General features: G+C 61.5%; 6 protein-coding genes across 6 annotated transcripts; 4 read left to right on the forward strand and 2 right to left on the reverse strand.

The window, feature by feature from the left end:
- Window positions 1–2,128: 2,128 nt before the first annotated feature.
- Window positions 2,129–2,854, forward strand: PLICBS_005331 (uncharacterized protein; the record flags this gene model as incomplete). The annotated part of the gene is made up of 4 exons (XM_018319005.2): window positions 2,129–2,442; window positions 2,497–2,542; window positions 2,604–2,769; window positions 2,826–2,854. The coding sequence occupies 4 exons, from the start codon at window positions 2,129–2,131 to the stop codon at window positions 2,852–2,854; spliced, it is 555 nt and encodes a 184-aa protein (XP_018181479.2).
- Window positions 2,855–4,040: 1,186 nt separating this feature from the next.
- PLICBS_005332 (uncharacterized protein) lies at window positions 4,041–5,782 on the forward strand (the record flags this gene model as incomplete). Its single annotated transcript, XM_018319006.2, has 3 exons — window positions 4,041–4,134; window positions 4,222–5,658; window positions 5,721–5,782. The coding sequence occupies 3 exons, from the start codon at window positions 4,041–4,043 to the stop codon at window positions 5,780–5,782; spliced, it is 1,593 nt and encodes a 530-aa protein (XP_018181480.1).
- A 1,055-nt stretch (window positions 5,783–6,837) lies between these two features.
- Window positions 6,838–9,165, reverse strand: PLICBS_005333 (Rad2 nuclease; the record flags this gene model as incomplete). Its single annotated transcript, XM_018319007.2, has 3 exons — window positions 6,838–8,896; window positions 8,954–9,101; window positions 9,153–9,165. 3 exons carry the CDS (start codon window positions 9,163–9,165, stop codon window positions 6,838–6,840), a joined length of 2,220 nt encoding a protein of 739 aa, XP_018181481.2.
- A 1,151-nt stretch (window positions 9,166–10,316) lies between these two features.
- On the forward strand, window positions 10,317–11,013 carry PLICBS_005334 (uncharacterized protein; the record flags this gene model as incomplete). Its single annotated transcript, XM_018319008.2, has 4 exons — window positions 10,317–10,488; window positions 10,538–10,625; window positions 10,678–10,811; window positions 10,865–11,013. The coding sequence occupies 4 exons, from the start codon at window positions 10,317–10,319 to the stop codon at window positions 11,011–11,013; spliced, it is 543 nt and encodes a 180-aa protein (XP_018181482.1).
- A 608-nt stretch (window positions 11,014–11,621) lies between these two features.
- PLICBS_005335 (uncharacterized protein) lies at window positions 11,622–12,606 on the forward strand (the record flags this gene model as incomplete). The annotated part of the gene is made up of 2 exons (XM_018319009.2): window positions 11,622–11,986; window positions 12,057–12,606. The coding sequence occupies 2 exons, from the start codon at window positions 11,622–11,624 to the stop codon at window positions 12,604–12,606; spliced, it is 915 nt and encodes a 304-aa protein (XP_018181483.1).
- Window positions 12,607–13,292: 686 nt separating this feature from the next.
- PLICBS_005336 (uncharacterized protein) lies at window positions 13,293–15,036 on the reverse strand (the record flags this gene model as incomplete). The annotated part of the gene is made up of 4 exons (XM_018319010.1): window positions 13,293–13,670; window positions 13,732–14,433; window positions 14,559–14,805; window positions 14,942–15,036. 4 exons carry the CDS (start codon window positions 15,034–15,036, stop codon window positions 13,293–13,295), a joined length of 1,422 nt encoding a protein of 473 aa, XP_018181484.1.
- Between the last annotated feature and the right edge of the window lie 4,661 nt (window positions 15,037–19,697).

The raw sequence follows: 19,697 nt of genomic DNA on the forward strand, positions 1-19,697 counted from the left end.
CGCCATCGCCGTCCGTGGTGGGCGTGGGTTGCGGCTTGCATCTCAGCCTTGTTTCAATGTCAAACATGCTCTGCCGCCGTCGGCCTGCCTGAGCCTATCGGTCGCACAGAAACAAGCCTCGCCCGCGCATTACCAATAATGCCTCTGTCACATCGCGAATCAGACTGCGGGCGTGTGATGCCACGAACGTCGCCCATGCGTGTCTCGTCTCGTCTCTCTCTCGCGGCACCGCCACGGCTCCTGAAACCTGCAAGCTCCGCTTACGTTTATGCGACGAAGCCATCCGTAGGCACGAGGTGATAACCAGCTAACAGCGTGGGCCGTCGCTCGCCGCACAGGGCGCATACGCCGCTGGCGCCTCGAGGCGGTCTTGGCGACGTGCTGGGCAATGCGGCCATGAATACGAGTCCATAGTCCGCTATTGCGGCCTTGACATGAACTAGCGCTTTCTTGCGATCCCTTCTTGGCGACTTCCTCCCGAGTCGTATCGTTGTAGCAGAAGTGTGGATCGATTGAAGTAAAATCGGGAGAGCATACTTGGATCCTTTCAAGACCAGGTCTATCAAGCATCCACCGGATGACGAATGTGCGAGGCCGTGTGCAGTTTCGACATGTCTATCGCTACATGAACTGTGATTGCAACTGTCACTCCATTACGTCTACCTGTGGGCACTGGCTCCGCGACGGCCTTTTGCCGGCGTCAGTCGCAAATGTGACGTGGTATATTATGTATAGAGCAGAGCGTGATCGACGTTCACATGTAGCCAGCTCACTCACGGCATCGTATCAACGTAGGCACTACAGGGCACTGCGTTCACAAATCTGCCTCAAACTCCAAACTTCATACGATCCCACCACGATGGCTACGCCGAAGAGTCCGCGTTTCCCTCGCGGCGTTGGCAATCACATTCGCGGACTGCCCCTCTGGCCGGGCACGCCTGCAACTCCGACTAAAGCTCCGACTGCAACTACGATGTCGCCCGCGACGTACCGACCTGGTTGCCCGTTCGACAGCGCGAGATTCGAAGAAGACGTCATGCGGACGTTGCAGCGCGCAACCGTGTGCCAGCAGGGCACTTGCGACGGGCCGACGTACACTGCTCCCCAGGGAAAAGAGCAGTATTGCCGGGGCTGTTTTTGTCGGAGAGTTGGCTGATGCCGCCAGACGAGCAACACTGGATGATGTCCTCTTCCAGGAGACACACATGTTCAAGTGTAGTGTGCAAACATAGTTGCGAGGTAGCTGCGCCTAAGGCCCAGACAGGGAGCGATTCGACCTGCTGAGTGCCGGAGGCGGGGTGTCAATGGGTGCTCATCTAATGACGATGGGCTCGACTTTATCAATGAGTATCACGCAGCCGACTCGTTCTTTCGATATACTTGTGCCTTCTGTACTGCGGCTTCCCATGATCCAAGGATAGACCATTTTCCACGTTCACCATAGCTGGGAACGCCAGGCTCCCCCTCGAACGACGCACGAGCTGCAAGCCATCGCGGCCGGAATGCATCTGCCCTTCAAAGTCGGGCCCCTGCCAGACCACTCGCGGCCACCCTCGTACTTCATGTTAATAGTAGATACTCCGGCCTACGTTGGAGTGTAGTTTCAGCTGGTTCCGGGTCCTCGCCCGCACCTTGCCGGGGTATACAGCGCCATGTGCGTCGTTGGAAGTCGTGGTGTCTGACACAGACCAGTTGGTTGAGCCGCAACGGAGATGGCCCGGTTTGATGAAGTGCATCTCGCAAAGCCAGCTCGGTTAGGAGATTTCATCGCCTCTCTCTCATTTCCATCGCTGATGTGAAGAAGAGTTTCGGGCGCCTTCACTCACAGACCGCGAAACGGCGCGGGCTGCTGACGAGTGCCGGTGCTGCGGTGTCGGGATGCAGTGGGTCCGCCGGGACATTAAGCCGACCCCAGGCGAAGTGACGACAGGCGGGAGCTGAGCAGCGAGGCGAGACCGGGACGGGAGCTCAAAGACCTGGAGCTCCAGTGGCGCATCCTCTCAACCCCCCGGCGCCACGTCCTGCCTCATCCCCAACGACCAACGCCCTTCGTCTTTTTTTTTCTCCCTCCCGCACACGACCCCTACCGACGTCGACGAGCCCGACCCCGACCCTCCACAGACACGCAATGGCCTTCCGCGCATCCCTCCGACGCGTCGCCGTCGCCCGTCCCGCCGCCGGCGTGGCCCGGAGCTTCCACGCGACGCCCCGCGCCTGGGTCAAGGTCGGCGACGAGGTCCCCGCCGTCGAGCTCCTCGAGAACTCGCCCGGCAACAAGGTCAACCTGGCCGACGAGTTCAAGACGGCCAACGGGTACATTGTCGGCGTGCCGGGCGCCTTTACGGGGACGTGCTCCAGCAAGCATGTGCCGTCGTACATCAACCACCCGAACCTCAAGAAGGCGGGGCAGGTTTTCGTCGTCTCGGTCAACGACCCCTTTGTGTAAGCGACAACACAATGTGGCCTGTCCAATGATCACACGCTGACGGTGTGCAGCATGAAGGCTTGGAGCGAGCAGCTCGACCCGGCCGGCGAGACGGGCGTACGTGTTCCTTCTGACATGGGATGGATGAAGCGTTGCGTGCTGACGGGTGTGCATACAGATCCGATTCATTGCTGACCCGGCCGCCGAGTTCACCAAGGCCCTGGACGTGGGCTTTGACGGGACGGCCATCTTCGGTGGCGTCCGCAGCCAGCGGTACGCGCTCAAGATCGAGGACGGCAAGATTACCGAGACGCACATTGAGCCCGACGGTACTGGAGCTGATGGTGCGTTGCTCTAAGGACCGTGTTTATGTGCACGAATTTACTGACTTGTCGCATAGTGTCGATGGCCGAAAAGGTCCTGGGCTGAGGGTGAGGATGACAGCGGGCGAGGGCGTGGACGGGGACGGAGCGTATACGCATGAAGCCTGTGGTGTTGGAGCCTGGTTTGAGAAAAGAACATTTGCAATATACTGTCACAGCAATTGGCTCTCGGGCATTTATTTGCAAAGAGCATCTGCAGACACTCGCTCACCGCAGGAGACGTGGCGGCTGGATGACGGATGTAGATTCACGCCAGGCTCACAACCACAGTCCATATCGTGGTGCATCCTCGTGACGTTGACAAGATGAGCTGTATGTCTAGGCAGCGAGCAGCCCATCTACTCAGCCCTTTCCCCCTCTCGCTAAGCGCAGCCCGACGGCTGCCGCCTGAGCTATCATCACATCAACACGCCTCGCATCCAGGGTAGCCCATAGCACATGTCCAGGCGGCAGTCATCCACTGTGGAGGATGACTGACAGGGCCCCGCCACTCTCTCGGCAGGCAACCCGCCTCGCTCGCTGACGACCTGAGGCGAGACCAGCCCCGCTGGAACCAGCTGGAGCGCGTCAGGCTGCGTCGGCCGCCCGCAGGTGAGCGGCTGGGGCGGGGCCTGGGTGGCAACTGCACGCCAAAATCCTGACTGATGCCCCTGCGGACCCATGAGTCAGCTGCCGCCGAGGATCTCCCGACCGCTGGCATGTTCAAGTACCGCCAGCCGGTTCAACGGCCGCCTTCGTCATGGTCCCTCTGCCCCAGGCGCCTGACCCAGCATCCCATCCTCTCTCGTGCCGGGAACAGCGACCAACTCAGCCTCGGAAAACCTCAACCCTTCGAACCTCCACCGCGCTCCCCCGACTCACCGCTGCAACGCCCCGTGGTTTGCACTTTCGCTTGGCCCCTTCACGCCTCTTCGCGCCTCCCCGTGAAACCTGCCCTCCCCGTCCCACGTCCCCTCGGTCATACATCCGCAGGCCGTTGGTGCCCCTCCCCGTCCGCCGTTGAATCTCGGTCTGCCCGTTGTCAGCTCGTCGACGCCCAACCCTTGACGAGCCCGCACCCGCCCGTGCACCACCGAGCCGGCACCATTCCCCCCATAACGAGGAAGCGAAAGGCTGCTGAGGCGACGATCAGCCCCGACCCGCGGGATAACCCTCCAGCCAAACGTCTCGTCGCCTCAGCTGCCACCACGCCTGCCGCGCCTGCCGCTCCACCCACGCCCGTCACCACCGGCATGGATTCTGAAGAGGAGTACATGTCCAACATGTCGAGCGACGACGAGATTATGCAGGAATACAGTGCCGACGAGGACGTGTCTGCAGGCGAAGGTACGAGAGCCGCTCCCCTTGTCCCCCATCGCCCCCCCCATCGGCCCCCCCCCCAGGGTGCAGGAACAGCTTATCTGACTGCTGCAGACTTTGACGAAGATGACTTTGACGAGCCCGATCCCGACTTTGGCTTGTCCGCCAAGGACATCGACAAGACGAAGCGACAGGCACACGTGATCCCCTTCAAGGTGTTCGAGCCGACCGACATTCAGCGTCAGCAGGACGACATGATCAACGAAGTAAACATGATCCTCGACATGCGCAAAGAGGATGCAGCCATATTGTTGCGATACTTTCGGTGGAACAAGGAGCGCTTGCTCGAGGACTACATGGATCGTCCCGACAAGGTTCTCGAGGCGGCTGGCCTGAGCAACAACTCGTCGGCGCTGCCGAAGCTCGAAACGATCCCCGGCTTTGTCTGCGACATCTGCTGCGAGGACGAGGAGGGACTCCAGTCGTTTGGCATGAAGTGCGGCCACCGCTACTGCGTCGACTGCTATCGGCAGTACCTGACGCAGAAGATCCGGGGCGAGGGCGAAGCGGCCAGAATCCAGTGCCCCGCCGACGGCTGCGGCCGCATCCTCGACTCTCGGTCGCTGGACCTGCTCGTTACAGAGGACCTCACGGAAAGGTACCATGACCTGCTGAACCGCACATACGTCGAGGACAAGGACATGTTCAAGTGGTGCCCGGCGCCGGACTGCCCCAACGTCATCGAGTGCGGCGTCAAGAAAAAGGACCTGGACAGGATCGTGCCGACGGTCGAGTGCCAGTGCGGCTACCGCTTCTGCTTCGGCTGCCCCAATCCCGACCACCAGCCTGCTCCTTGCGGCCTGGTGAAGAAGTGGCTCAAGAAGTGTGCCGACGACTCCGAGACGGCAAACTGGATCTCGGCGAATACCAAGGAATGCCCCAAGTGCAGCTCGACGATTGAGAAGAATGGCGGCTGCAACCACATGACGTGCCGAAAGTGTAAGTACGAGTTCTGCTGGATGTGCATGGGCCTCTGGTCGGAGCACGGCACCAGCTGGTACAACTGCAACCGCTACGAGGAGAAGAGCGGATCCGAGGCCCGCGATGCACAGGCCAAGAGCCGCACGTCGCTGGAGCGGTACCTGCACTACTACAACCGATACGCCAACCACGAGCAGTCGGCCAAGCTCGACAAGGACATTGCGCAGAAGACGGAGAAGAAGATGGTGCAGCTGCAGACCACCTCGGGCATGTCGTGGATCGAGGTGCAGTACCTCAACTCGGCCTCCCAGGCGCTGCAGACCTGCCGCCAGACACTCAAGTGGACCTATGCCTTCGCCTTCTACCTTGCTAAGAACAACCTGACCGAGATATTCGAGGACAACCAAAAGGACCTGGAGATGGCGGTGGAGAACCTGTCGGAGATGTTCGAGAAGCCCATCCAGGAGCTCTCGGACTCGAAGCTCAAGGTGGACATAATGGACAAGACGTCCTACTGCAACAAGCGCCGCGTGATTCTGCTTGAGGACACGGCGGACAATCTCGCCAAATGTATGCTCGTCACCCGCATAGACCCCGAGTGGCTCACGCTTGTACTGACCCTGCCCTCTCAGCGAAATGGACATTCAATTCCGACCTCACGAACCCGACCCCGGCGCCCACGGCTCGCCGCTAACCCACACTCATAGCATGGCGGAGACACCCGCCTCGAGGCATTGCATCGGCCATCCCTTATCATTAGATTGAAAGCCTTGTTCTTCTCCTATCATAACGAATTGTCAACGACTCTCTCACACTCACACACACGAAGCGGCTGGGCCCATCTGAAGGCTGCTGCCTTCCTGGCGTTGGACGGAACCGGTCTCACTGTCACAGTTTCTCACGATTTTTCCTTTGGGGTGTCTAGCGGTACTATTTGGAATTTGTCGCTTCGCTCGGGGGCTGCTTCTTTTTGTCGCTTTCCCGTTTTCTCTGCGGGCACAGACACAGACTGCGGGCGGAGCCGGACAGCAGAAGGGCATAGCGGACGACCGGTCTCTCTCTCCCAGCATTGCGGAGGCGTTCTTTTGCGCCGCATATAGACGGACGCGGGGGCCTGCCTCGCCCTCGGGCGTCGTGTCTGATCACGCCAGGCACGGCATGGGATGGGCACGTAGGTGGGGCCTCGTGGTTGATATACTACTACATGTACGGCTTGACGGTGGCTTGTCTGTGCCGCCGCGCGGCGACTGGAGTCGCCTCTCGTGGTCGGCCAGGCTAGCACAGCACAAGAAATATTGTACCTCATGGGCGAATATACTCCACGTACAGACACTTGACGCAGCCTGTGAGGCATTGCACCTGAGTGACACGAACTCCAGTGACACGCTCGCTCGCCAGTGATACCTCGACGCCTGCCTGACCACACTGGTATATTTGCACAAAGAGGTTCTCCATAACGCCTAGCTGACAAGTTCTGTTCCACATAGAATGCTCGTCCCATGCCTCCGTTCCGTGCTCCTCCCCCAGAAAGAAGACCCACGTATCCGCCGCGGCCCCTGTATTATCGAAAAAAAGTATGCTGTCAGCCACCAGCCCGTTATACTCAGACACTGGCGGCAGCCAAGGCGCACAAAATATGTACTGCATTCGCAGCGTAGTGTATACAATAAAGCAGGCTACCAACGCCGGCAATGCAACATCATGACACGTGTAGTTGTAGCGGCCACGTCTCCGGGCAAGACGCCGCGGCTAAGCAAACGCGAAGCGGGAAAGGTTGAGCTTCTTGGGGGGCAGCTCCACCTCGTCCTCGGCCTCGCCGTCGCTGTCGGGCACGAGCTGATCCTCGCTGCCGCAGGGCTTGTTGAGCGCCTCCACCTCGTCGAGATCCACCTTGGGCAGGGGAACAAACGACGGGTTGACGGGCAGCCCTTTGCCGGGAAGCTGTCCAGTCGGTTTCGACCTTGTCATGTGCGGAGACGCAGCGGTGTTTGCAGCTCTGGCGCCCAGGCGCTGAAGAGGAGTGAGCCTCGACCGGCCGGTGGAGGGGGCCGTGGAGGCGGTGGATGCAGCACTGAAAATGGACGACTGCTGAGACATGGAAGAGGCAGGTGTGTTCGAGGATTGCGAGGAAAAGGAAAAGCGGCTCAGGCTGCGACGGACGGGCGTTCGGGATGTCTGAGACTGCTGCGAGAGCGACTTGGTCAAAGGTGGGGGCGGCATCGTGACCTCGATCGACGAGCTGGGTGTCTCGTTGCTCAGGGCATCCGTCTGCTGCGATTCGGTGGTCGTGGTCTGCGTGTCCTGGCTCGTCTCCTGGCTGTTGTCGTTGAAGATGGCAATAGACTTGACGGGTTTCGTGGCCGGCTTCCATCCGTCAATGTCGGGGAGATCGCGGAGAGCCTCCTCGATGGAGTCATCGGACAAAAGATACGCATCGCTCTTGGCTCGTCTGGGGCTCTTGCGCTGCGGAACAGAGAAGAACTTGCTGTTCTTGGGCGAGCCGTCGTCGACCTCCTGACAAAGCCGGGCCTTCTTCTTCGGCCTGTTGGCAGCCTCTCCCTGTTGTACGGGGCCGGTGGACGCGATCACGCCATTCGAAGTCGACCGCGCCGGTGCGGTGCTGCTCGAGAGCGAAGCAAGCATGTTGGTGATGGGCTCCGTTCGCCGCCGTTGAAGACGAGGCGAGGTTCGCGGGGCCGTAGCCGCTCTCGCGGAGGTGGTGTTTGTAGGAGCGCCAGTCTCGTCCAGATACGGCCGAGGTAGTGGAAAGACACGGGGCACCATTCCACCATCCGTAAGCTGCGCGACTCGTTGAGGGTCGACAGAGAAGCAATTCGGGTCCATCTCGCCCATTGGGACCCGGGAGTGCCCCTTGAAGTACGAGCCGATGGGCTTCGCAGGCGGCTTGCTGGGGAGCGTTGCCAGGGTCTGGGAGTGTCTCCGCTTGGACGGGGTCGTCTGGGCCCGGATCGGTTCTTTGGTGATGGGGTTGACGTCGCCAGCCGCAATGGCATTTGCGAGGGCCGGCTCAACGTACGCGCCAATGTATGGCATCTCCTCGGCCGTCCTCGACTCTCCCAGCTCCGTCAGGTGCACGAGCTCCTTTTTCGTCGGGCAAAACACCCATTGGTGCAGAAACGTCAGCTCCGCCTGGTAGAACTGCGTCATGTAGTTCTCCGAGACGCGCTTCCCTTCAAACTGAAGCATGCGAACGACACGCTCGGGCGTCTTGCACTTTCGCAGCATGCGGTACGCCGTCTTGAGGCCGACGCTCGGGAGCCCGCTGAGATAGTCGCAGCCGCTCATGATGGCCATGCGTCGAAAGTCGGCATCCGTCCAGCCCGTCAGCGAGACCTCGCGGCACGCGCAAAAGTCGCGCCGCTTGATTTCCGTGCAGTTGCCGTACTGGTCGAGCTTCGTGAGCAGCCTCTTGGCTCCGAAGACGAGGAGATCGGAGTCGTCCGAGATGATGCCGCTGATGAGGCCCTGGCGTTCGAGGTAGACCAGCTGCGCGTCCGCCTCGTACGGGGCCACGACGTACGGGACGCCCATCTCCTTGAGCTGCTGAATCACGGCCGACGCCATCTCGGGCGTGATGTCGATGCATTTCTGGAACTCCTGGGTTGCCTGGGTGGGCTTTCCCGCCTTGAGAAGCTCATGGGCCAGCTTCTTTCTTTCGTCTCGTTTTTGTGCTCGGGATTCCTCAGTGGCCGCCTTGCTGGGGAGATAGTCGCCGTCGAAGACCATGTAGGGGGTGATGCCAAAGTGACGAAGCATGCGGACGCGGTGCATCGCCGCGTTGATGTACCTACGGGACCACGATCAGCACGGGGCAAGGGGCTCGGACCAGCGCGGTCACGCTCACTTCTTGGTGGGTTTTCCCTGGCCTAGCTCGACGGCACAGCAGTACGCGGCACGGTGCAGCCAGCCGTACGCATCCACGCCGAGCGTTTCACCCTTGCATTTCTTCAGCTCCAAGGGGTGCTGTATGGACTTGAGGAGCGGCAGCAGTCCTTGGCCGTGTCAGCAACGTGACGCCGCGCGGTGGGTCATACACAACGCACCAGAGACACCCATCGTTCAGGCCGGAGGCTGGCACTTGCCAGACCGAGCATGCGTTTGGGCCAATGGCTCACGCCTCGCCCGAGCCCCGTGCAAGATGTCGTGGCTCCTCCTCGCTGAGGCTACGGCAAGCCCAGCAATAGAGAGACGCGGCCCTCCGATGGGCAGCTGAGGGATCCTCAGCGAGTCTGTCGGCGCCGTGTCGTCCGTACGCGTGTCAGCGATCACAAGAGGCGGTCGGAGGTCGAAGCACGCGACGGAACGCGAAGCAGCATCGGTCGAAGGGGTGCACAGAGCTGCGAGCAGACAGGTCACGACGGGACGGCCAGAGGAGAACGGGATGGCGATGCACGTCGGACTGGCGGTGAGACGATTGATGCGAGCAAAGGGTGAACGGCGTTGAAGCTGGAGAGGGAAGAGGCAGCCGCCAAGATTAGTAGATGAACAAAGTCAGAGCAGCAGACACGCCCGAGAGCAGCAGCACTCATAAATGACTGTGCAGGCGGTAAGTGCGCGGGGACCTGGCGGCAAAGAGCACCACCAGACGCGTGCCAGGGTGCGTCACTGAGGAGTGCGGCCCAGGGCGCGTTGATGGGCGAGTCGAGGTGGAGCCTGTCGCGTCTGTCCAGCGCTCTGGGCCCTAAAGCGGGCTAGGCCGCGGCCGCTGCATTCCCCCAGCAACCGCCATCCCGCATCGGGCTGCGAAATGTCGAAATCTCGCTTTTCAAGGTGAATCAGTTTGTCTGAGATGATGCCGCCGCAACTGCAGGCATTTCCAGCCTCCATAACGCGCGCATGGCGGCGCTGCCTTTTCTCCGTGCACTTGTCGGGGGTGCTTACGACCTGGAAGCCTGGAAATTTCCTTGTTTACTTTACCTACGGGGTGTCGTCGGGAGCCTACTGCGGCGCTAGAGCCCTGAGGTGGAGATCAACGGCCGCTCTTCAGCGACGAGACGGAGCCAGCCCAGCCGACGGTGCGGGGCGGGTTGGGCCGACTTTCAACCGCTGCCAGATCCGCCCAGGCAGCTGGGCGTGTCAGGGTCCGAGTGCTGGTGGAGCCCCGAAACCAAAAAAGTTGACTGCCGCTCGCCGAAAAGATCCACTGCGTCGACGTTTGAAGAAAATCAATCTCCGAATCTCATCGTCGCATCGCATCAACCGTCGCCATGCCTTCGTCACTCTCAAAAACCCGGAAGCAGATTGCCAAGAAGCGCAACGGCGAGGTCAATGCGCTCCATCAAAAGTCGCGAGACTCCCAGCGCCTGCACAAGGCCGGCGTGAGAGACTTGAGGCTGCAGAAGCTGGCCGAGGCGAGGGGCAAAAGGGAACAGCCCATTGGTATGTATCAGCCGTCTCGAAGGCAGACCCTGGCACTCACACTTGGTAGTCGACCGCGTGGCATTCTTTCAGGAGAAGCTCAAGGAAAAGGACGACAAGGTCGTCGATGTCGCCACCGCACAGGAGTTTGTGGAAGAGTGAGTGTGTCTTTGTCGTCGACCATTTCCAGACTCAGCTAATGCTGGTCAGATTCATCGGCCAGTACGATGAAGAGTACGACTCCTTGAAAAAGGCGCGGAGGCCGGGCCGGCCAGGCAGCGCGAGAGAAGATCTGCTCAAGATGAAGATTGCGGCCTTGAGAACAGAGTTCAAGAACGGATTCGGTATGACGCCTTCGCGTTCCGCTTTGACAGCGAGTCGGCGCTGACAGTCCAAGTGATCCCGGATATCATCAAAGAAGAGAACGTCAAGCTGTTGGCGGAGTGGGAGGGTTCCTGGGCGAGACTGACGACACTGCCGTGGATCAAGGTCTCCAGCGAGGGCAATGTGCGGCAGGCCGACTTTCCAAACAAGGGAATCAACTAGAGGAGATACGACGAAATGAGCAGCATGACGACTAAGCACCTCCGTGGCTTGAGCGGTTCATTCGAACGGCCCGACATGAGCCATCACTGCACAGGCGGTCTCTCATAGCGCCCAGCCGACCAGGCCACCGCAGCATACACCTTGACACAGAGACTCGCCGAGACCACACGCGCCGGTCCAAGCCAGAACGAAACCATGTCTTCCTCAGGCCGTACATATTGGCCTCACTCATGCCTCTACATGAGATGACGATGAGCGGGTCAAACGCCGGGCTCGAGGCTGAGGAGGGATGAACGACAGAGCCAAGCGCCCCAGATAGCTAGGGTGGCTTTAGGGCCCGGGCGCATCATGACGAATCTAACGAATATATCACTGTCTAATGCGAAATATTGACGTGCGGTTCAATGCTTTCTCGAGCGGCATGTAGACTGGCTCTTCACTGAGGCCGGCTGTCACGTGAATGCTGTGGACCCTGGGCGAAGCTCCCGCTTTAGCGCCGGCTCCCAAAAATTTCCAGAGCTCTGCTCCCTCACGCAGACATCATTCCCTCGTCCGCCGTCCATCTTCCTCCTTCCAATTCTCAGCCATCCTCATTCCACACAGCCAAGATGCTCTCCGTCAGAACATTCGCGCGGTCGGCCCCCCGGGCGATCAGCCGCATGACCGCCTCTACGCTGCGCGCCTCGGCCGCCCGCCCCGTCGCCCTCTCCCGAGCCTCGCCCGCTTTCGTCGGCGCCCTGCGACCGTCGCGCGCGGCCTTCTCCTCGACCGCCGGCCGGAGGGCCGCCGACGGCGAGACCGACGATGAGCTGTCGGCGAAGCTCGAGAGCGAGATCCAGATCGAGGAGGACATGAAGGCCAACGAGCAGCAGCCCGCGAGCGTCAAGGACTTCCTGGACAACAGCCCCTTTGAGCTCATCGACACGGCCGGCCAGGAGGTCGTCAAGCTGACCCGCTCCTTTGGCGACGAGAAGTAAGCGCCCTGGACCTTTGCGCAGCATGCGCCGTTGCCGATTGGAGCATCGAGACTGACTTGCCGCCAGGATCACCGTGAGCTTCTCCATCGCCGACATCACCAACTACGACCCCTACTCGGAGGACCCAGCCCTCGAGGACGAGGACCTCGCCGGCGACGACGCCGCGCTGCAGGGCTCCGGCAAGCAGGGCAACAGCGCGTCGGCGCGCCCCGAGGAGCAGCTCGAGGAGGACCTCGACGAGGACCTCGACGAGGAGACGGCCGCGCCCATCAACCTGTCCATCGTCATCGAGAAGCCCGGCAAGACGGCCGGCGCGCTCAACATCGACGCCACCGCGCAGGACGGCAACATTGTCGTCGAGAACATGTTCTTCTACGAGGACGCCAAGGTCGCCAAGGTCGAGTCCCCCGAGGCCGCCCAGCGCCGCGCCGACGTCTACCCCGGCCCGCCGTTCGGCTCCCTCGATGAGGACCTGCAGGTGCTCATGGAGCGCTTCCTCGAGGAGCGCGGCATCACCCAGGCCATGGCCGTCTTTGTGCCCGACTACGTCGACGTCAAGGAGCAGCGCGAGTACCTCCGGTGGCTGAGCAACGTCAAGGGCTTTGTCGATGCCTAAGCTCTTTGTCCACCACCGCCGCCACCTCCACCACCACTCACAGGAAAATTGCTGGCTACGCTAGCAAGGAGAGACTCGTTTCGAGTCGCGCCCCTTTTTCCAGCGGGCGAATGCGAATCTCACTCATGTTGTAACATCATATGCGGCTCCGCCTGCGCTGTACGAGGGACCACGGGAGTTTTTGTAACGGGAAGACGTCTTCAGTAACGTACATTGTATCAACAGCCAATTCCAATCCAATCTAAAACGCAAGACTGCTCATTGTATTGTATGCCCGCATGTATACTTGAACGTACGCTGCTACCTGTAGCAAGCAGCAAAATGACTAGACTGGCTCGGCACGCCGAGTCTCGGGCGATCCAGCCGTGTGCCCGCGCAGAAAACACCTACAAACGCCGCCCTCTCAACAGCCGGACACTGCCCGAGAAGTTGGATGCACGCACGCACATTGATGATGATGGCCCTTTGTTTCCCCCCTCTTCGTCCGCACAGCCTTCCATCCTCCCTCGTCCGACGCAGCGCTACATTGTCTATATGTACATGTCGAGCTTATGTCGGCGGCACTAAGCAGCTAGACATGGCGCCAACAACGTCGGATGTCTCCATCTGCGCTCTCTCGTTCCCCTCCTCGCGTCACCGTCTATAGCAGGATATCGTCTAGCGTTGGGTCGCCGTCGTCTGGCGCATCATTCCGCGGTGGTGCCGTTCTGCACGACGCCGTCCATGGCCCACTCGCCCTTTTGCGCGAGCTCGAGGACCCGCCGGCCCTCCTCCGTGAGGCCGGGCTTGCCGCCGTTGCCGACGACGTGCTCGAAGAAGACGGGCTTCCACTCCTCGCCCGACTTCTCGCGCTGGCGGGCCTTTTCGCGCTGCTTCTCCTCGAGCTCGACCTTGAGCTCCGTCGCCTTGGAGAACTGCTTGGCGTGGATGGCCCGCGTGACGCCGCCCCAGAGCGTGAGCGACTCGTTGGGCCGCTGCTGGTCCTCGGGCGGCACAATCTTGGGCGCGACGCTGAGCGGCCCAATGTCGATGATGGTGTACTGCTCTTCGGCAGGGACAGTTTTCTGGCACAACGGGTTAGTATGGGGGCCGGGACAAGAGGGAGGGAATGCCGAGCAGACGTACCACAGGCCGCGGGCCGAGGGTAAAGACCACCCTCTCCCTCCAGGGGCCGCTCAGACGAGCCAAGACGTCCTCTTCGGGCACGTCCTGGACCCTCGACTTGTTGTCGTTCTCCGGGTCGTAGCGGAAGATGACGCCGTCAATCTTGTTCGTGGTGCGGCCGAGCCAGCCCTCCTCGACGTAGTGCAGGATGGCCTTGATCTTGGTCTGGGGGCACGTAAAGTAGGCCATCTCGCTGACCGACACGCTGAGGCTGCCCCTCAGGAGCCCGCCCAGGTGCGCCGCCGGGTGCGTCAGCTGGTACGTCTCGCCGTCGCGCTTGTCGAGCGTGATGAAGATGCCCATGTTGTGCTCGCCCGGCAGCACCTTGACCGACGTGCCGGTGAACTTTGCCGTGATCTGGTCGAAGCCGCGCGCCGTGATGCCCTTTTCCGGACACGTGACGTGGAAGGCGCTGACGGGAGGGTGATGCGACGTCTGCTCGGTGAGGTACGAGACGCGGACGAGGTGGGCGTCGGCGGGCTTGCCGTGTTGAGGAACCGACAGCGAGACGGACGACGCATTCTTGTCATCCTTGACGGCGGCCTTGAGGCCGGACACGCCGCTCTTCAAACTGGACGAGGCACTGGCATTGCCGTTGGTCTTGTCGCTCTTCAGCTCCTTGGTATCGATCCTCGGCGCATTGTCCTCGGTCTCCCAGTTACACTGCGCGCAAAGTCAGCCAAAGGCCCCGAGGGATGCAGCACTTTTGTTTTCCCCGCGGCGGCATCGTTCCCCCCCACATGCCGGCACACCGCCCCTCGCGGGAGGAACAAGGGGGTTCGACGCACCCTGAAAAACTCGCCCAGGCACGAGTTGTAGGGCTTGCACGGCTTGCCCTTGGCGTACTTGAGGTCCTTTGTGAGCCAGAAGCGCACCACCTCGAGCATGCGGTCTAGCGGCTCGTCCGAGGTGCCGATGGCGACAAAGGCGTTGGGGGCGTCGAGGTAGGTCCAGTACTCGAGGTTGGGGGTCGGCTCCAGCAGCTGCGAGGGGAGCGAAAAGCGCACGGCGGCGAGGTCGGTGACGCCGATGAACCTGAGAAGAAGCCCGGCGAGGGCCAGTCGTCAGCAATGTCTCTTTTTTTCGACGCTGTCGCGGCGAAGGCGCCTTGTGCCCGCGACGACGCCCGCTGTCTCAGACGGAAGGTGCCGCGACACGGGGGTCCACGTACTTTTTCAGGATGCCCAGAAACGTCCGCAGCTTGGAGCCCTCGCTCTGCGGTTCGTCCGGCGCATCGACGGTCGGGGGCGTGGTTGACGTCGCCATGGCGAATGCGATGCGACGCGGTGCGTGTAGTCGATACCTGTATGCGATGCGAGTATGCGATGCACAGGTGAGCCGGGCAGCGGCGGGCAGCAGGAAGAGGAGACGGGTGGCAGACAGGGGCAAGACTGTCGTCGACGCTCGCCTCTTCCGCAGGCACGGTATCTCTCGCCTGCTGCGCGGTTGGTGGCGTCGTCCAGCAACCAGCACTGTACTTGAGGGAACTCGTCCGTCGCGGATGCACAGAACGCAGTGCAGCGCAGTGCAGTGCGCTGCAGTGCAGCTGTGTAGGCTCGCCGAGGTAGGCTTGCTGGACGATGGGGCCGACGAGGGCAAGGCAAAGGGGGTGCGATGCTGCGGACGCGGGAGGGAAGAAGCGAAGCAGTGCAAGGTTGGACCGCCCTGCTCGCTGTTGGAACTCGCCTCGCCTCGCCTCGCCTCGACAAAAGGTGCGGGTTCGGCGGCGGGATTGTGTGACGTCTGCGGTGTGCCAGGGCCCGTCCGGGTACCGATACCTGGAGATGGTTGAGGGTGGGGTTGCCGCAGCGCCGCAGGCTGTGCCAGGTTGGGGTTCCGACGTGTCAAATGAGTGGGCGGGGCAGCGACCGGCTTCGGCCTGGGGCGGGACCACGCTGTGCCAGCCAAGTAGCAGTACTTGAGGGGATGTCTGGGCAGCCAGTTGGCACTGTCGTCACCAGCGCCAGATGCCAAGATGCTGCGCGGCGGCAGCGGACACGACTCGGCGTCAAGACAGGATGAAAACTTTGGAAGAAACAACGCGCAGACAGAGGCGAAGACAGGAACGGTTCCAAGGGCACATGCCGCCTCCGTCTTCCTCCCCTCTTTATCAACTGAAATGGCTTTCTTGGCCACGGCCCCTCGGGCAGGTCGAGCGTGCCAGAGCAAAGTATCGCCGCCGACCTCGAGGCTCGGACGGGCCAATCATCCTCCCACATGGCCCAGGTCTTGGCCCTCGCCGCATGCCGTGCATCTCCTCCTCGGCGTCGTGTCCCGACCTTTGGGCTCACGCGGTACGCGATCTGGTCTCTGTCTCGTCCAGCTTTGCATGCGTGTCCTGTACAGTAACGGTACGGTGCACATTGTCTCGAGCGTGGCGCATTCGAGCGCGACGCCATCTGCCCATGTCCGGGTGACTTGAGTCGTGACCGCCCATGGAGGCAATTCAGGGTGCGGCCCACAGATGCCGGTTCGCGAGATAAGGCCCCCTTGCAAGAATAGATTGCCCTCGACGCGCACGTCTGGAAGCATGCCGTCGTCCAAGGCCCTGGAAATGAGCCGCCCCTTGATTGTACGAAGTCTGGCAGGGCAGCCCGTCCCCAGCACAACATGCAACGCATCAACGTCGCAGCCGGCGTACCTGCAGCAAGCAGAAATTCCAACAAGACCAACCAACCGAAGGATCGACTACTACGTTGAAGAACGACTGTTGGGTACAGTAGCACGCAGGCCTTGGGCGTGGACAATACTCGGCATCTCGGTCAAGCTTTAGGGTAGCCTGCGAGGACAGCGACCCGGGCCACACAAGAACCGTTCCCGATGGCCGGTACAAGCCGAGTGACGCAGAAACGGAAACGCATAAGTAGAGACGATTACGCTTGGCAGTATATGACCTCTTCTGAGCGCCGCTGGAGTTGCGCTGCCGGCTCCAGTGAATCAGTGAGAGCGTCGCGGTGCGGCGATGCCGCGGAGGAGACCGTTGTGCTCGTCCATCGACCCGGCAGTTTGGTCATCAAATCTCATGTCCGATCTGCGTCGCCAGATGCGACACAAGAACGTCATGATGTCCTACGTCTAGAACCCTAGATGGACTTCCAAATCCATGCGAAAGCGCCGTGGGGATGCCAATTGATTGCGTCGATGCTACGCCGCACAGGACAGGGTCCCGATCCCACCTGGACAACTGTCCGCCGTCTCATCGCCCCGTTGCCAAGTTGGGAAGCAAGCTCGGTGAGGCCCAGCACTCACTGGCCCGGACGGCCTCGGTGGGCGTTCATCAGCCCCAGCGCCACCGGGGCGGCAGTTCCAGCTTGAGGGGCGCGATTCGCGCAACTCCCGGCCATCTTCACTCACTTCTGGACCAGGACGTGATGTCATGGCTGAAGCGAGGAGAGCGGGTTGTGCATTCACGGCAGGCAACGGGAACAATGCCCAGCTATTGCGCCGTCCCGACCGCCGCTGGGCACATTGGCGGCGGCGCTGGCACACGGCTTGGTAGGCAGGGCAGAGTATGTCTTGATGGCGGCGAGCGGGGAGTCGGGCCTCAGTGAGCTGGGCAAGTCACCACCTCATGCGCAGAGCATGCCATTTCCCCCATAAAGCATCGCTACGCAGCTCCCAATGTGTAAAGACGACGGCCGCGAAGAGCATGGCAGCTTTGACGTTCTTGACACAGACACATCGCCCGCGTCGGCCAAGGGGACAGGAATAGCACTGGCCAAAAGATAACTGGCGATCCTGGCCTCAAGGGCGCCGCGTCTGCTACCATACAACCCTCGCAGTGAGCATCGAGGGACAGCGAGAGCATGGGAAACTGAGCCGTCGTCGCGGCCATTCGCCACCAGGCCGGGCGGAGCGTGACCTCCTGGTGGGCTCCGGGTATTTGGAAACTCCCAGAGGCGGGCCAAACTCTGTGTGGCTGCTGGCCCGATGCATGTCGGGCGCCACGAGCCAGGGGCATCGTGGAGGCATGGTCTGCCCGTGCCCGAGCGAGAGGCGAGGCGGCACCCAGAGGATGCGATTCTTGGCCGGGGCCATGGGATTTCCGCCACGCCAAATGTCGGGGGCGGCGCCTGGGAGGGGAGGCTTCGCAGCCAGAGCCAAGCCCAGCCCGCTTGCAAAGGCACTCCGGGCGGGATGGCGGCCGTCAGATGAGGCTAGCGCCAACTGTACCAGCGCTGCGGTCGCTGATATTGGCCAAAGGCTCGAGCATGGCTTGCAGGCCGCTAGCCTGCGTGCAAACGCTGTTGGCATCTGTTAGGTCGCCCTTGTCGCGACCATGTACCGCTGCCCTTGGTGCCTGTGGTGCCCTGCGGTGCAGGCGGCAGGGCTCTCAGTGTCTTGCATCCACGGTGGGCCGGAGCCTCTCCTCCGCCACGAGCGTGATGGCCAGTCGGAACGTCTCCAGCGGCACGACTCTGACCGACTGTCGTCTTGCTTGCTTGAGCTCTTGTTGACGTGTTTCAATCAGCGAGCACCAGGCTGTTGCTACGCGTCCGGTCCCTTTGTTTCTGGTGACTGCCCTTGAGGTGTTGCCCTCGAGCCGTCTGGCTGCTCAGCCGTTGCCCTGAGCCGGACAAGACGCCGCGTCGCCGCAGGATCGGGGCGTCGGCCTCTGTTGCCAGATCCTCCATCATGTTGCTCGATCCCCAGCTAGCCCGCTGGTCCTCGGCCCTCACCGTTCTCCCCACAGCCGCCAGCAGCGCAAGCCCTGGCGCCCAGCGCTGCCCGGCGGGGTAGCATGTCCACGGCGGACGCGCATTCTGGGTTTCTCATCGCTATCCTCTCGTCTTCGCACTTGGCGGACTCAGTCTATTCGGTGGATCTGCCGAGAGGCACACGAGACATGGGCGATCCGCCTGCCTCGCGCGACACCTGCCGGCGTGCAGCGACGCTTTGTAGGTACGAATACGTCGCATGTCGACCTGCTTTGCCCCTCCGCCGCAGCGGGAATGTCCGAGGAAATGAGGCCGTTCGACGGCATATGCAAGCTCGTGCAAAGTAAATTCGGCTGCCAGCCCGGTGTCAGCGGGCAAAAATGTCGGGCCCGTCGGGGGCCTCCCATTTTCTAGAACCCGAGGCTGGGGCAGGTCCGTGCTTGCTGATTACTCCAAGGTAGTTGCGGAGCCTACGCCAGAAGTTAGGGACACCGACGTGGTCTACGCGAGGGTGATTAGTATTTTGGGCTGGGTCGAGTCCTCGCCAGTCCGCGCAGGCTGCGCAGTCTCTTGGCCTGAAATGCTCCCAACAAGTCAATTTGCGCACCGAGTACCCGTACTTGGACTGAAGCGGGGAAGTGAGGGGCCTTGCGCGTGGGAAGCCGGCGTTGTGCGCATGTTGGTATATTCTTATCCTGTCGATGCTCTCCCAGAGGGGGGAGCAGACGCATTGCGGTGGAGGCTTCGGGGCTTGTCTCTGGTTGCCGGGGCTGGGTTGGGGCTGGCGCTGCAGGCCAGCAAGGTACCGACCCGAGGCACCTTGCTCCTCTGCTCTGAGCGACAAAGAGTGGGAAACAGAGCTTTAACAAGAGGCCGCCAGTCCCAGATGAAGCGAGCACGGCAAGAGATTTATGTTTTGTCTCTGCATTGTGCACAGACCAGAGAGCCGACATGCACCGCCAGCCTGCGTCGATACGAGAAGCAATCCGGCGGAGCATGGAAGGGTTGGCCTGCGGCAGGCCTCCAAAGTCCAGAGTCCAGAGCTTATTGCCTGGAGTTGGGACGACGAGGTCCCATGCAAACTGTGGTACCAGCTAAACGCAGTCACCGCCAGCAGACGGCAGCGGCATCTGGCCTGCGCGCTGCAGGAGCTTCAGCAGCAGAGCTTGGGCAGCAGAGCTTTGGCAATTGGGGGGGGGGGGGGGGGGGCGGCGGGGGGACATGGGCTGCTGGCCGCCCGTCCACTAACTGAATTAGGCCTGCTCCTCT

Source organism: Purpureocillium lilacinum (genome assembly GCF_023168085.1).
Source record: "Purpureocillium lilacinum CBS 284.36 DNA, scaffold_4, whole genome shotgun sequence".
Lineage (NCBI taxonomy): Eukaryota > Fungi > Ascomycota > Sordariomycetes > Hypocreales > Ophiocordycipitaceae > Purpureocillium > Purpureocillium lilacinum.